Here is a 16,862-nt window from a genome sequence, read left to right as displayed (position 1 = left end):
GGCTGTGTTCATACTATACATAAAAGCTGAACTTGTGCATATTTCTTACCAGCTAGAGTCCAGAATTTGATGTGTTTCATCCCAACAGTGACCAGTTTATCATTATCATGTGCATTCCACTTGATGACAAAGATCTTGTCCTTGTGTCCTCTCGTTGTAGCTAGCTTTTCACCTTTCTTCCAGTCCCACACAACAATGCAGTGATTATCATCAAGACCCACGCTGGCTAACTTCTTCCCATCGGCTGATGAAATGAAGGAAACAAAGAAATGCATTGTCATGGCTAAAATTTCAATGAAATGGTCAATGTTAGCCAATTGTTCCTCAGTGGTATTCATGTTAACTCATCATAGAAGAATATGCATTTAGCTATATTGTCATCATGAATATCATAGCAAATCAAATTCTCAGCGTAATGACTACCAACCTTAACCCCAACGTCATCTAAATCCTATGATGGAAGTTTAGCATAAATAATAAGGCATTGCAGCTCCTATTAAACACATTCCTTACAAGTTTGCTTTCCTAAAGTCTAACTTTTAACAATAAATACCATGGTAACAGACATCTAGATCGAATTTCTCACTTCAAGATTTTAACATTTTAATTCAAAGATCATGGAAGAGCTGTTTTCAAGTACCTGAAAAGTCCAGCGCACAAACTCCTCTCTTATGCTGGCCCTTCAGGAGAGCAAGTGGTTTCAGAGTCTCACATTCCCAAACATAGATAGATGGATCTCTGCCAACCTGATGGATACAAGCAAATAAGGGTCAAAAGCATACATATCTTCTATAAAACTCTGCATGAATTCATTAGTGAGAAACCATAATAGAGTGGAATTGCTATTTCATAATACACACTCTGTATGTTTCAGGGCAAACAAATTTTAATTTGATGTATCACCTATATGTGTTCCTGCCTTTCAGCTTCTATTCAAATGTGATTTTACTGACAATTTTTATGTTAACATCAATAACCAGCTATCCTTTGGAAATAAGATGATTATAACCATATCACAAGTTTGCCTGTGAAAACATTATTGATCCTCATGTTACGGACATTTCATCTGCCTAATCCAATAATTACCAATGATCTAATCAGCTTACGTCTAACATTCTTACCTGTCCAGTTGCCACATAGTCCTTGCGTGGATGAATACATAAGCACAGAATGTCATCAGTGTGACCAAGGAAGAAGCGTTGTGAGTGCGTCTCACGATTGTAGACGATACCAGCTGCTGCAACGTGGAATACTACCTCACCTGCTTGAGTGTAGAACAGATTGTTACGACAGTCGTACCCTCGATAGCTGCAAAGAATAGAAAGGTGAAGTGGGATGAGGACTGGCATGACCTTTGCTAAACATATCCCAATATTTGCAATAAAAGCAATGTTTTGACCTTCAAATTATCATATTTAAGTAAAACTTTGTTGACAGACAATTATTTCGACATGTAACATCAATGTTATGATAAAGAGCATGATTATGGGGCATTTATAGCAATATCTTAATCTATTTTCTTGTTTCTTTTTTTGTACCTCACCTGTTTGGAGCTAGAAGGGTATTAACTCATATCACGTTACAAAGAATTAATGCCCTTCAGACAAAAAAAAAAAGACAAAAAAATGACCACCTGTACTAATTCTCTAGTATTGTTCATAAACTGTCTTAAAGGTATTACAAAGTTTTGGTAAATTTTGAAAATTGGCTGGATAGTGATTCTTTACAATTTTGATAAATCTGGATGCCCCTATGGATGTATTATAAGCACTAAAAAAATTAGTCCCTAAAACACTTCTGCTTTCGAGAAAAATTGAATATAGAAATTTACCGGTGCTCCTGGTAAATTTTGATAAATTTCAAATAGCGCCTACGACCATACGATGGTAGCTGCGACTATGAAAATTTCAGAATATGTAGTTGTGATATATATATTCCAAACGGTAATAGCACATCGTTCGATTTTATTCAAAGAACATTGTTTTATAGCTGAATTAATATATTGACCTTGAGAGGGGGCTGTACAACATAAATAGTTTATTTACAATTTCATCGCTTTAGACTCGATTTCAACCGCGACACTGATCACTGAATATTGTAGAATCGCCTACGCTTCCAATATGTTCATTTGAACCAAATTCATGACCCTATACCAAAACTTTGTATTACCTTTAAATTGACAACTATTTACATATCAATATGAACACCATAGAAGCATTTTCCATTTCACAAACATCATTGACATGGGGTTCAATAATAGATATTCTATTGTAACTCACCCATGCACAAAGTCTAGCTTAATTCCTTTGCTGGGACCATCTCGTCTCTTCTCTCCTGTAGAGTTATTGGTCTTGTTCTGTCTCTTGAGTTGGTCCAGGTCCTCCTTGTAAACAGCCCTCTCATAGTCGATCTCCTTCTCCTTCTCGATGTCGGAGTCCAGATCACCCATATCTGACATGTCTGAGTCACTGTCCTCACTGTTTGAATCCATATATCCTGTTCAGAGAGAGAATGTACACTTCAAATTTAATAGAAGATAAAGAATGGCTATCATTTTGGAATGTTAGAGGGTTTTATGTTTATGTCATAATATTAAATGTTGTGGTAATCATCTATTTAGAACTCCCAAGTCAGGGTGTTTAAGTGTGAAAGAACTGTTTTCCTAGCTACACAACATATGATCTAATACATTCAGAAATTTATCTTTCTTTTCTTATGTAAACATTTTTTGTAAGGATTGGAGTAGCCAAAATCTTCATCTGGTTGGATAATGCAGGATAGTAGCTTCGCAGGAAATCCATGATTGAGGCTATAATGTTTGAATGTAAACCATCGTATACTGACCTGTATCATGGCCTGTGCCTGAATCTTCATCATTCTGAATACCCTCTGGGTTGTACCTCCACAGGAAGACAGCATGGTCACCACCTCCTACAGACACAACATACCTCTTATCATGGGTGAACCTCACATTGGTCACATGGGCAGAGTGACCAACATACTTCCTGAACTTAGCACCTGCCAAAAGAAACATGTTGAAGTTAAGAATAAGAGAATAATAAAACAGCAACAACAATATTATTCATGCTGGGATTATTGGCAGACTGACCAGTTTACTTTCTGAACTTGGCACCTGGAAAGAGAATTATAAAAGATTACAATTAGAAAATAACAATTAAAACAATAACAGCAACACCAATGAGATTATCAGGTACATTTTCTTTGGGAATTAAATGTGTCTTACTGCCTTCCCAAAGTCTCAGGAGGCCAAGGTACATTTGTGGTATCTTTATATGGAAACTGGAAGGTTCCTGTATTAAGACTATGGGTAGTAGAGATTTAAGTATTTAATAGCTTAAAGCCCCACTGTCCTACTTGTAGCTACTTGCTCCCTCTATATAGAAAACAATGCATAATCGGTGACCATTGGTACCTCATGATCCTCTTTTTCTTATGTTAATTGAGAGCTGAGATGATGAGATAACCACCTGTCCAGTGACCTTGCAGGGTAGTCTAATCCCTCCTATAAACTTGTACAGATAAGCTTTAAAATGGTCCAGTGAAGCACTACTTCTAATATAGCAGATAGACACTACAACACAGGTAATTTGCAACCTGGAAGTTTGAAATGCATCTCTGTTTTGGCCAAGGCTATATTAATACACATCATCTTGAGAAGTGGAGTACTGCATTCCAAACTCACCTCGTTTCAATGAGGGAAACCTGAAGAGTTTGACCAGTCCAAAGTCATCTCCTGTCACCATCACCTCGCCATCAAAGTTTGCATCTATAGCATTGACGTCATTGGTGTCCGAGTACTTGGGCCAGATACCATTAGCTTCAGCTCCAAGAACAGTGGTCCAGGAGTACCAGTGGATCTGTTTGATTTCATCTCGGTTGGTCAGATGCTTTCCAGCTGTCATAGATAGCATGAAGTTAGAAGTTAGAACTTAGAATTATATAAGTGTAGGTAGTCTCTGACATTACAAAAACTGAGAATATTTTATGTTTGATACAGTGAAACATGAATACAATGAGGGCTCAAGAGAGACTATAAAATTGTCCTTGTAAGTAGGTGGTATTTATGTACAGGTTTCTTTGAAACTATGAAAAGACTGAGAGATCCCAACAAAAATGTGGTCTGTAAAGGCAAATATTTCTATTCAAGAAGTATTTCAACTGGAAACGAAACTGTCATCAATACATTTTTGGCAATCTTAGAAAATCAAATAAGTCAACAACAACAAAATTCTCACCAGGCATCTTATAGATGAGTCTCTCTGCAGCACCACTGTTGGTCTGAAGATACTGGCTATCCTTGGACCAGTCTAGATGAGTGATAAAGCTACTGCTACCAGAGCACTGCCCAACCTTCTTGTAGTGTTGCTCCACAGCATACACATCTACGTAGTTATCATTTGAGCCTACAGCAAGATAGTGACCCTCCGGAGAATACTTCAACTCGTGCAGGACCTCCTTGCGATCCTTGATGTGGATGATCTCTGAAAGATCTCTGTGTGCCGAGGAGGATGTACAATGATTCATTAGGACTTTGGATTCCTAGGGTAACTTGATCATAGGTAATTACTGTTTTAGTACAGTGCAGTTACAAACAATATTTATCCATTTATCATTTGGGAGGCAGGCTTGAATCAAGAAAATTCAGCAACAAATACATGTATCAATGCCTTCTAAAAAGATCTTGAAGACTGGTGACTCTAAAATACTCATAACAATATTAACAGTATTAAAGGTAAATCTGGTATAAACATCTCTAACCTCTTGATTCTGTATTGCTGTGTAAGTATACCTACATGAGTCTTGGTTGGTTGATATTTCTTCAAAGTTTTTATCATATTGCGCAAGTTTGAATATGTTGCACCATTTGATACAATTCATTTGTAAGAATTACTTTCTTCTTTCGGCTCACGTTTTTCTACACAATTTACTTTCTTTTCTCTACACAATGTACTTTCTTTTCTACAAAAAAATACAAAAAAAAAGCATCTGTAGCACTCACTTTGATTTGAGTACTGTGAAGGATCCGTCTGACATGCCAACTGCAAGATGACTGCCATCATGGTTGAAAGCTACCGACCGCACATTTTGCTCCATCTCTGTCTTTGCCAGTAACGTCTTATCTTCACTGTGCCATATCCTGTTAAATAATGGTACGTTCATTTTCAGTGTTCCTTGTACTTACCGGTACAAATATGTTTACTAAGAATCATTTTATTTGATAGGGATTTTTTAAAGAACCATTTATAGCAATTAATTTCTAAATGGGAAGCATTTATTTTCAATTATTTTCAGGAACACATTGGCAATTCTGATTAAATATGAGCAAAAAACCTGAATAAATAAATGCAATATCGAAGATTCCTAAAGCAGTGTTTACTGTCACTGATAAAAGCATATTACAGAAATGATACCAATCAAATTCAATTGAGCCTCTTGTCAGCTGCACACAGCTCTAATGCCCTTGAACACAGGCAGCTAATTCAATAATGTTAATGACTAGGACCCCTTGTCACATACAATGTATAGTATATGTGTATAGATCTACAGCGTAACTTCAATAGAGTTAAATAATTGGCTAATCATTTCTATAAATACATCAGATCAATGCATGTGAAACCTTTGGTTAATGTTTCTGAAACTCTAGTTTTATTCTCGATTAAATTACACCTGCACAGTGCTTAACAGAAATAAGTGTAAGCAATGCACTTAGCCATAATTTATGTTTCTGTGACAAATTCAACTACCGTAGCAAGAATGATGCTCTATTGGATAGTATAAACTACTAAAAAAGTTGAAGAGAATTGATGTATTCAAACCATTGACAACCGAATTCTCTCATACCTATTTCCTGTGATACAGGAGCCATCAAATTTCCATAGGCAATGAGTTAAACGACTTACCTTACACTCTGGTCATCACTACCGGTGGCAAAGATAGGTTTCTTAGGATGTGCTGTGAGGGCCCAGAGCTCTCCCTCTGCATGACCTTGCACCAGCACCTTGGGTTTATCTCTCTCTCGTACAAAGATCTCCAGGATCTCACTGTCATGGGTGCCCACTAGGATGTGCTCACCCAGCCAATGGACACTGCGGATCGAGAGACCTGTACAATGCAATATCATCAAAACAAAAGTTACACAATTTTTCAAATCCTACTAAAATTAAGACGATTTTCGATCTCACATTAGCACCTATATTACGACTTTTTTTTTTTCCTTCTGGTCCTGGCCTATAGAAATTTCTTCTTGAGAATAATAAAGCCGAGCAGCACATATATATGACTTTCATGGTGTCAATCTGCCTACATAACTCTTTTCAAATTTTCAATAACAACAAAAATTGTCCTAAGAAAAAGGCTGCTTAGAAGATTTTAGGAACTATTTATATAGTAATTCACTGATTTGTGGTGGGTTTTTTCTTCTCTTCTCTCTCTCTCTCTCTCTCTCTCTTGCATACAATCTGCTAATCCCTAGTCCTTACCTGGGTATCCTTGCTTGGTCTTGTGTAGGTCAATCTTGGTAATGTGTCTGAAGTCTGTATCCCATAGACACAGACATCCATCCTTCCCTCCAGTCACATACCCTCCTTCAGCTGCGTTCATCGTATATATGCTACCCTGCACGATCATATCAAGACAAAGAAGACAGAATGATGTCTATCATCGTCTCATGCAAAAGTCTATAAACAATTACTGGTCAAGTTTAATCATATAACTATCTTAACAATCTTGTTAACATTATTGCTGGTAAAGTGGAAATGTCCCCAGACTATAGATCACCAGGAATGGGGTTAAAATCCCTGTCATGGCACTCACTTCCTCTGGCAAGATATTATGTTACATTTGCCTCTTTCCACCCAGGTAAATTAAATGGGTACATGGTAGCAACACATTCCTTGAATCATTAAACACCTTGTCAGAGTAGCTTGGCCACAGTTTGATAAGAGCTTTGTAATGCACTTAGAATCATTAGTCTTGCTACATGTAGTATCCTTTTTTCCTTCAAATCATCTTCAGGATTTAATTACCCGTTGCATACTTAACATGGATGAACTCACACTGTAGCCGATGGAAAATGCATTCATAATCAAATTAAATTGTGTTCAATGGGTTGGCAAAAACAGTAACAAACAATTTGGATTTGAATAAATCCAGCCTTACCCTGTGAGCATCCTGTATAACTCTCTGTAGGTTGGTCCCATTCCATACATAGATATCCCCACTGAGTGTGCCTGCATAGGTGATGTCATCGTTGGGTGCAAACCCAAGACACAGCATGGTCTGGATGTCTCCCACCTTGCCAAAGACACCCTTCTTAGCCGTCAAAGCATTCCCACACAGGGTCCAGAACTTGATGTGCTTCATGCCACAGCTTACCAACGTACCTTCTTTGTGTGGGTTGAACTGGCAATCAAATATCTAGTGAACAATCAGATAATTTGAGATATATGAAGGATGAAAGCTCACAATGACTTCACCACTAGGAATTTTATCATTGTTCAAAATTTCTATTCAATTACATTTTAAATGTAAATTTCCTTTGAAAATGTTTATTTCTAAGCTTGTTCGTAATATTTCATTGTTTTTTGTTTAAAAGTCATCATGTAGTTTTCAAAAATGTATTTCACAGCGTTGCTGAAAGCCTGAAAATCATTTTTTCATAGTAGCTTCTTTACTAATGTGATTAAATAAATAAACTCAAAGCGATTCAATCAATTCTATTTGACTTTCCACTTACCACTGTATAGTTCAGTTCAGTTCAGTTCAGTTTATTTTATTTTTGCACGGCACCAACTTCAACAATTTAACTTTAAAATGTGTTCTTACCCTAGCTGAATGACCTTTCACAGTAGATAAGATCTTGCCTTTCTTCCAGTCCCACACATTCATGATGTTGTTAGGGTCCAGACCGACAGATACGATTCTCTGCAAATGAATAACAGGCAAACAGAATTTTCAAATTCAATTTTGGATTTCCCAAAGTAATGTCCTTCTTACATTTTTTACTAATGATTGGCAGACACCTGGTAAATAAGTTTCCTAAGGCAGTTGGTTCTTAAAACAAGTCTTAAAGAATCTTAAAGCTTTGTATGAGCGTGAAACAATTGTGAAGACATCTTCATCCATACATACATGTATGTATCAACACTTACTACGGTACTCACTTTAATTTGAAACAAATATTTTTGTACTTCATGGTTTGGCAATAGAAGGAGTCAAGTGCATACATGTACATATTACCCCCCCCCCCCCTCCCTTAATATAAAAAAAAAAATGGAAACAGTGGTTTTGTGAACATCCAGAACTTTAGGTAGAAAGTTAAAATGGAGCAATGCTTATTTCTTAAATTGTAATCTTAAAGGTACATCTGTATTAACCTTTTCAAAATCAAAATACAAGTAGAAGCAACTTTTATTTTATAACAAACTTCAAATGAATTTGACATCGTGAATTTGTGACATTTCAAATTACTGCATTTAACCTATTTAAGGAGGAAGGGAAAAGGCTGATCCAATGACTATGCAAAGTATGGGTAGTTATCCTGTTTCCTGTTTATTGTCTAGCACAGGTTCCTCCATGAGGGCCTCCCTCCAAACTCTTCAGGTCCGTCCTGCCACATCCATTTCCATCACAAGTACAACTCCTTTCCCTCTTGACATACCACCACTCTTAGCTTTAATAAGACGTTAACCCGAGGACCTCACACTTTGAAATTATCCTCATCTCTACACCAACACACTTTAATTGGATTCAGATTGCATTGCTTATTGTGAAAGATATAAGCATTTTTTTGTGTGTGTGTGTTTTGCATCTCTGCAAACCTGCATGCATACACACATTTTGTACAGCTCCAAAGTAATTATTCAAGTTAATACTTATTATAATTTATAAAAAATGCAAACAAAGTAAATATTACAGTAACAATAGATTCATCTAGAAATTATTTGTTGAATTCATGCAAACATTTACAGATAGTCCATAAACCATTTGATCTAAATTTTTGTTTAGTTTGTCAAATCGTGTTTGACGCTATGAATATCTCTGAAGTCCAAAATTAAGATAAAAACAGGGCCACCACGAGCAACCATGTACTTCAGAGTTAAAAGAGGACTTATTTTCAAGAGCAAATTTGAAGAAGTTGGCTATAACATTCAGTGGTTTCAAGCTGATATTTTTATTCAAGTTGTTTTCTTTTCTTTTGAAGACTCATTTGAAGAAAAATAACGACTTTCATATCTGGGGCTACTTTTATCATATTCAGCTTTTTTTTTCTTCAAATAAAAAAACATTTCCATAGATTATCTTTTACATAGAATTTTGTGAGTTACACGTAATAACTCAAATCACTGAAGCTGTGCAGGGTAAATTTGTAGAATGCACTACCGGGGTATGCAAATAAAAATGCCTAATGTCTTCATCTGAATTCTGAGTAAGTCTACACTGTAGCATTGGCATTGTGATATCAAGGACTCTTCTCAAGATGTTGAAGTCCAGGAGCAACTTCAAACAATCAACCAGATCTAATTTACTTATTCAGTTATTCTATTCACTACAAGTGGGCAATATGAGTATGTTTTATAAGATGAGCTCATCATTAGGCTAGGGTGGGGCAATTGACGTTTCTCCAGATTTCAGAAGAAAAGCAATGTGTCTTTCTCTGCAAGCTACATGTGTATATTCACACAGGTCAACAGCTGGAGGAAAGAAGGTCTTTCCTCTAGAGGCGAATGCAGAGTAAATATGGCCACAAATATTAAACTGCAGATGAATAAAGCCAATGACCTTATAAATACAAACGGGTCAAGGACTGTGAGAATGGTGCTACAATATACATGTAGGAATAAATGTCAAAATAGACAATTTGAATGAGAAGTAGATTTTCACCTAACAGGATCATTATTAGGTATTCTTTTTAGCTATCTATTGTGCTGACACAGACACTTGTACACACACATTCCAAGTTCTCTGAATTGATTTCCATGATTTTAAGTCTTGATTTTTACACATTAGTTGCAATTTTACATTGGTGATATAATATAATCATTAGCATTAAAAACACATACAGTACAAGTTTTAGCAATTGACAGGCCTAAAAAAAAACTTTCATGAGTCATAAGTCATTTTTTCCTATTAGCATTCCAAGAAGAATTCTCCTCATTCAGAAATCAGATTTTTTTTCTTTCTTTTTCTTTTGGACACTTTGTTGTTGTTGTTGTTATTGTTGCTGTTGTTGATGTTGCAAATTTCAAAGATCCCCTACAGAGGGTTAACAAATTATTTTGAGGGTGGATGATACAAGAAATTGCAGTAACAGAAATCTATTTAATCTGTTTAAGAAAAAAAATATGGTGTAACGTTTAGTAAGAGCTAAACGATACCTTTATATTGGAATGTCCATACTATTAGTCACATCTATCAATGCATTTAAAGTATATAATAAACAAAAATAAAGATTTGGTGATACTTACAGAGCCGTCGGGACTGAATGCAAGAGAGCCAACACCATGAGTGTGGCCATCCTTGAGAATAGACACTGTCTGGACACTGTTAGAGTCCCATACACAGATGTAAGGATCCTTTCCAAACTGACCAGTAGCAATGAGTGACCGCTCAGGATGGATGGCCAAGCTGGTAAAGAAACAGCAGAAATAATCCATCTACATCGTTCACAATTTTTTATTTTTTTATATAGTAATAGTTTATCATCGTATTTTGTTTGTTATAGCGCTTAGAGACTTTGGTGGTAAGCGCTTTATAAGCACCTTTTATTATTATTATTAACATCATATCAAAGGAAAATAAGAACAAATTTACAAGAACATATTTACATTTGTACTTTAGTATACACAATTCAAATATACTCACTGATAATGATAATAACATGATATTGATTAAAGTTAGAAAATACACAAAGATCCCTACAGATGCCACAAATTAGTACGGACCCCAGTCCCACAAATGCCAAACTGTCAAAAGGTAGTAATTACAGGGGCCCATGACACACAGTTCTTTGCTCCATGGTCCTTGAGAAAAAGTTGAATGCTGATAGATGTATCTGACTATCTGTTAAAAAAGGCAGTGCATCTCAAAGTTAATTCAAGCTAACATTTTTTTTGAAAATTATGGCCTTATTTATAAATGGCAGTATTGCAGTGGGTTAGGATTCTGCAGGATTTAAAATACCATCATTGAAAAAAGGCTAAATACTGGTGAGAAAATCTACTGTTCTAGGCTCCTCAAATGTTTAAATAAACATGACCATACATGTACACTTGAACCCCATTTCTAATAAATTGAAAGAGTTTCTTTTTCTGTCTGCCATGACGATTTTGAAAATTGTACCATGGTTAATGGTTTACAGTATGTTTAAATATTTTATAGTCCAGTGCCATAACAAGATTAAGTTTCCCACGACAGAAGAACCTCTTGCTACATGTACATCGATCGGTTCAGTGTCCATTACCTGCTCAGATTTAATCTTTATGGGTTAAACATAATAACCTTTGTGCTTTTATTCTATCCCATGATTCATGTGACTCGTCAAATTGGACAATTCTCTACTGAATATTTGACGTAAAGACCTGACTCACCTGGGGGCATTGGCTATTGTACCATAGCACTCTATTCTCACCGCGCTCAATCACGCTAAATTAAGATCAAACCCTAATGTGCTACTTCCATACATTCATGTACATGTAATTTGATAGATGATAGTATGTAGTACAACTTCGATTGGGAATAACCAGGATAGATTTGATAAATTAAAAGGTATTAATATTTCGACAGTTGTGAAAGATATTGAATTGTTTATCTTTTTTCTTATAACAATAAAGAAAATTCACCCCTAAAAAATGAAGAAAAAATTTAGCTTGTGCCTTGTAGTAATTGAAATGTATGTTTATTTTCAAATTAGAGAATAAGAAGTCTATTCCAAGTAGGAATTTCTCTAAAATCATTGATATCATGACTGTAGAATTAATTAAAGGAAATTAGAATTCCATGAGACAGACAGCATCCATATGCTTTTGCTTCCCATAACCTTTCAGACCAACCGTTCAAAATTTCCAGGTAGAGGCAAACGTATAGTCCATAAATTAAAAAAACTAAGACAATAAGAAATACCACCAAATGGTACCTGATGATGATCAGTAATAATTTGTTTCTGTTGAAGTTCTCATCAATTTACAAGACAGTGGACAAGGAGTTCAGAAACATACTTATGTATATTAAATTGAAGAAAAAAAAACATTAATGTAATTAGAATAAAAAAATACAACTTTGAAAAGAGTAATTGATTATCAAAGAATGATTTTCAATATAAGAAAAGCAATAAAGGGAAAACATTGGTACATTATGAAAAAGAGATGTAAAAAAAAAGAGGTGATAAGTAGTCGAAAGGAAGCATCCAAAACCATGACAGGGATCAACACTAACACATTGGCACCCAAAGTCTGGGTAAACTTTCAAGATTTTTACGTAGGGTATATACAGACTATTTACTTTACAATAATGAATAAGGACCTTCTTACAAAAAAAATAATAATTTTGGAGCCATGCCATTGAGCATAGTAAAAATATGGGACAGGCGTTTTGAAGAGATCTCCCCCTCCCCCCTCCCCCCCCCCCCCCCCAAGAAAAAAAGAAAAAAGAGATAGAGACAGAGATGGAGAGAAGCTACCTAAGAATAGAAAATCAGAAAAAAAGAGGGAAATAAATACCAACATGCATTACCATATACGAGCCATTCAAAAATATATGACAGTATAAATTTAGAAAAATATTTTCAAGCTGTCAAGGAGCATAATAATACCACATTAAATTTCAAAATAAAGATTTAAAATAGCGATAGGATGAGATAAATGGGAGAGAACAAAATTGAGCTAGAGCTTAAGGGAATAAGTTAAATAGTCCCAATCTTTATCATAACTTTTTTCTTCTTCATTATTGACAAAGAATAGAGTATGTAGAATGACAGTTTAATCATTAACCTATAGAATTCTAGCATGCAGTTCATTTCAAGTTTGTTATCTTCAAAATTCTCTCAAATAAGCTTGTCAAATAATTACAGAATTTATCAAAACATTTCTTTTTCTTAATTTATAAATGACAAAGTTCTTATGAGGTAACAATGCATGGTATGCAACACTATAATGTATTATTTGAGCAAGTGCATGAGGAACGATAACAAAAAATTGAAAAGGAAATGCAATAAATACCACATATAATTCTTATTAGGTAAAAATGCATGGTGTGCAATATATTATATTGTTACCCATACAAGGCATTTTTGCTGTAAAATATTAAGTTGTATTTTGTATGCTACTCCGAATACGAAACCGAAGCATGCAACATTCCCCATATATTGCCCTCTCCCGGGTTTCCCCGTAGACTACTGTACTAAATCAGAGGGCAACATTCTGCCATATTCCACTCTTTCTAGTCAGTGCGCTTTTATTAAAGTGCATAAGCGCAGTATTGTGTACGTGTTAAAGTTTACGCGCGGTAACAATTTACGTCACAATTACATTTTCATACATTTTCATCTCTGGACAAGAGTAAAGGATATACATGCATACATGGTGAGTAAAAAAGATGCTTGATACCAAAGTTCAGAGCTACCAAGAATCACGCATTAGGCGTGACATCACTCATTTCGAGGGTCTGAAAATGCTCTTATGCACGACGCGCGCGCTATATTTTGAAAAAGCGCTATACCTTATACATGTGTTATACCCTCGCACGCACGCTTGCGTGCCAAATCATGAAAATATCACGCATTGCTGATCTTTGAACTTGGCGTCTCTGAAAGTTGCCTTGTATAGGTAACAACAATTATATTGACAGGGCTTCTTTTGGGGTACATAAGACATATTGACCGCGCTAAGACCCTATTGCCCTCGTCTTCGACTCGGGGCAATATGATCTTAGCTTAGTCAATATTTCTGATGTACCCCTCAAGCCCAGTCAATATAAATGTAATATTTAAGTAAGAGTGCATTAGGAACTATAAACAAAATATTGATTCACAGCGATAGTCACAGCAATAGCGTGTACAAACTACAATGTATAGTATCCTAATCCTCCTATGACTCTTATGAGTGCATTGCAAGATATTTTATTCCCCTATTCTGCAAGATTTCTATACATTTTAAGTTGAGATAGCAGACCAACTTCATCAGGGCTATCAACTTTGGGAAACTGCTTCGAGGGAGATCATATGCAATTTTTTTTTGCTCAACAAGGAAGGGGTGTTGAGTAAGAAAGAAAAAAAAATTGAAGTGCTCACTAGACCTAAAAAAATCCAAATGATACAAGTACACTGGTTAATTTTACACGTTTGGCGGGAGGTTTTTTCATAAACCGGGAAATTGCGGGAGTCTCCTGCTACGAGCTGGTGGGACGGCGGGAGAATGAGCGTGGTGGCGTGAGACTCCCTCCAAATGCGGGAGGGTTGACAGCCCTGACTTCATACAACCCCGAATGACAACTACATCATTGTGCATGAACCCCCCTCCCTCCCCCTTCCCCCACTTCACATCCATGATCCAGCATCATCCAAGAAGATATTTTAACTGGACTATGATCAATTATGTGCTACTAATAACAGTTTGATCAAAATCAAAAGTTTTGTGATAATGCCGTTAAACTGAATGGACTGTAACTTAGAAGCTGTTTTTGAACTTGAATTCGAATGGCTTACCTGACAATGTCATCATCGTGTGCCAAGAAGAATTTCTGAGTGTGTTCCCTCGAATTGTAAACCACTCCCACTCCCGCCACAAAATATACCACGTCTTTAGAAGCGGTGTAGAAAAGATTATTTCGACATTGATGTCCTCTATATCCATACACCCATTCTAGTCGAAGGGATGAACCTGGGGCGGTTTTACCCGCCATTTCTGGTGTAAACTGCAGACAATTTTGTGCTTAGCAGTTGACCTTTTCTGTACGACCACTGACTGATTTACGGTTAATTCCTTTCCTTGCAATATAGGCGCATACCCAATACACGCACAGTACATGCAATGCAAATGCATATTGCCGACCGAGGATATGGTATAGTCTTGATACAATCTTTTTCGGGGTTTTCCCCAGTGAAAGAAATTAGTTAATTGTGTTTTTTGAAAAATTCAAGACCACCTGGCCAAATAAACAATTCGGCCAGTTGGTTTTGAATTTATCTATTAATTATAGTGGGAAGCCTTCAATAGTTATTTAGGTTTTTTAAGACAGACAATGCAAATAGATTTATTGGATCAGAAATGTGTGTTAATTTATAGGCCAGTGAATTAAATTAAATGTGTTTTGTGAAAACTCAAGACCACCTGGCCAAATATACAATTCGGCCAGTTGGTTTTGAATTTATCTATTAGTTAGGCCTAAAAAAAGAGATGTTGTATTGCCCTTTGAGACCGACCCAAAAATCTATGGTCGGCCAAAAAATTAAATGTTTTTTTAGAACAAAATGTATTTAAAGCATTCAAAACTGAAAAATATCAACTCATACAGGGAGCAAAAAATTCTGACCGACCGACCCATGTTTTGGCACCTAAAGGGCAATACACCGGAAATACATTTTTCTTTTAGGCCTTATTTATGTTTTTTAAGACAGACAATGCAAATAGATTTTATTTGACCAGAAATGTGTCTATACTAGGCCCGTATACAAAAGCCTATTATTAAAATGAAGTTTGATTGTTTCTTTCAAAAGTCAAAATGAATTTCTGTAATGCAAAACAACATCAATATGAATCACAGATTAATGGTGATAATATTTAGATATATAATTGGTATATTTTGATGTTCTAAACTTTTAGATTATGCTTTAAAGCCCCTCTGCACTAGCTAGCTTGACCAGAGGGCATGGTTACTGACAGGTGGTTATCTCATCAAATCAGCTCTCAATTAACATAAGAAAAAGGGGATTATTGGGGACCTATGGTCACCGCTTTGTTTGCTATAGAAGGCGCAAGTAGCTATAAGTAGTGCAGTGGGGCTTTAAACATGCATGCTGATTCACAAAAAAGGATAAACCTGAAATAATGAATAAAAAAGAGCACAAAATGTAGAGCACCCTTTGATGTTGGTAGGGGGTGCAGTAAACAGACTGGCAGTTAGGGGGGGGGGTTAAAGAAAAAAAAAGAAAATTAAAGGATAACTGAAAATGAAAGTGTACATTTCAAGTGTGCTACTCTAAACAAAAGCAGAAAAATCTGAGAAGCAAACCGTGATGAAAGTTTTAATTAAATCTGACTAAATATAAGAAAGTTACCGGTATGCATTTTTGAAAGTTATAATCACTATACATACGTATGGGCACTTCAAAAAGGCTGAAGCAGTAATGTCAATGTGATGTAGTGTAGTGATCTCATATTTCAAACATTCATAACTTCCTTATTAATTGGTCTGATACATTTCAAACTTTTGCCATTCTGTTCTTGTTATTTTACTGCTTTCATACAAATAAACTTATTACAAGGATTAGATTGCTCTTTAAAAAATGTCTTCATCATATAAATGTTACAGACTTGTGTATTTCAAATTTATGCCTGAAGAATTAATATCCGGATTAATATACTATTTAAATAAAAATAATTTTTTTTTTTACAATTTACACAAATCAAATGTTCACTAATTTATCTTAATACAATTTTCAGGAATACAAAAAAAATGATTGTATGATAGACTTATACAAATTTTGAATCCTACTAGAGTTTCTGAATGTTTAGAGTGAATTATGATTCATGAAATAGATACAAAAATATTGAAAATTATTGTTAAACAATATTGACTTGAAAATAGGTCACGGGCCCAGTCTGACCTCAGCGAACTTTTCAACGACC

The 16,862-nt window shown here is 35.6% G+C and overlaps 1 protein-coding gene across 1 annotated transcript in view; it reads right to left on the bottom strand.

Annotated features, from left to right (window-relative positions):
• LOC592509 (echinoderm microtubule-associated protein-like 6) overlaps positions 1 to 15,000 on the bottom strand; it is a 36,044-nt gene extending 21,044 nt beyond the window's left edge. Inside the window, exons 1-14 of the mRNA XM_003727964.3 lie at positions 14,720 to 15,000; positions 10,488 to 10,647; positions 7,846 to 7,944; positions 7,180 to 7,437; positions 6,501 to 6,636; positions 5,922 to 6,123; positions 5,021 to 5,158; positions 4,257 to 4,513; positions 3,704 to 3,916; positions 2,845 to 3,018; positions 2,280 to 2,496; positions 1,122 to 1,308; positions 641 to 746; positions 50 to 244 (exon numbers count right to left, since the gene is read on the bottom strand). Coding sequence (XP_003728012.1) covers positions 50 to 244; positions 641 to 746; positions 1,122 to 1,308; positions 2,280 to 2,496; positions 2,845 to 3,018; positions 3,704 to 3,916; positions 4,257 to 4,513; positions 5,021 to 5,158; positions 5,922 to 6,123; positions 6,501 to 6,636; positions 7,180 to 7,437; positions 7,846 to 7,944; positions 10,488 to 10,647; positions 14,720 to 14,916 — 2,539 coding nt within the window. The 5' untranslated portion in view covers positions 14,917 to 15,000. The remainder of the gene's footprint in view (positions 1 to 49; positions 245 to 640; positions 747 to 1,121; positions 1,309 to 2,279; positions 2,497 to 2,844; positions 3,019 to 3,703; positions 3,917 to 4,256; positions 4,514 to 5,020; positions 5,159 to 5,921; positions 6,124 to 6,500; positions 6,637 to 7,179; positions 7,438 to 7,845; positions 7,945 to 10,487; positions 10,648 to 14,719) is intronic.
• Positions 15,001 to 16,862: the final 1,862 nt, after the last annotated feature.

Source organism: Strongylocentrotus purpuratus, unplaced genomic scaffold (genome assembly GCF_000002235.5).
Source record: "Strongylocentrotus purpuratus isolate Spur 01 unplaced genomic scaffold, Spur_5.0 spur5_scaffold_5, whole genome shotgun sequence".
Classification (NCBI taxonomy): Eukaryota; Metazoa; Echinodermata; class Echinoidea; order Camarodonta; family Strongylocentrotidae; genus Strongylocentrotus; species Strongylocentrotus purpuratus.
This window is presented reverse-complemented; position numbering and strand designations above follow the sequence as displayed.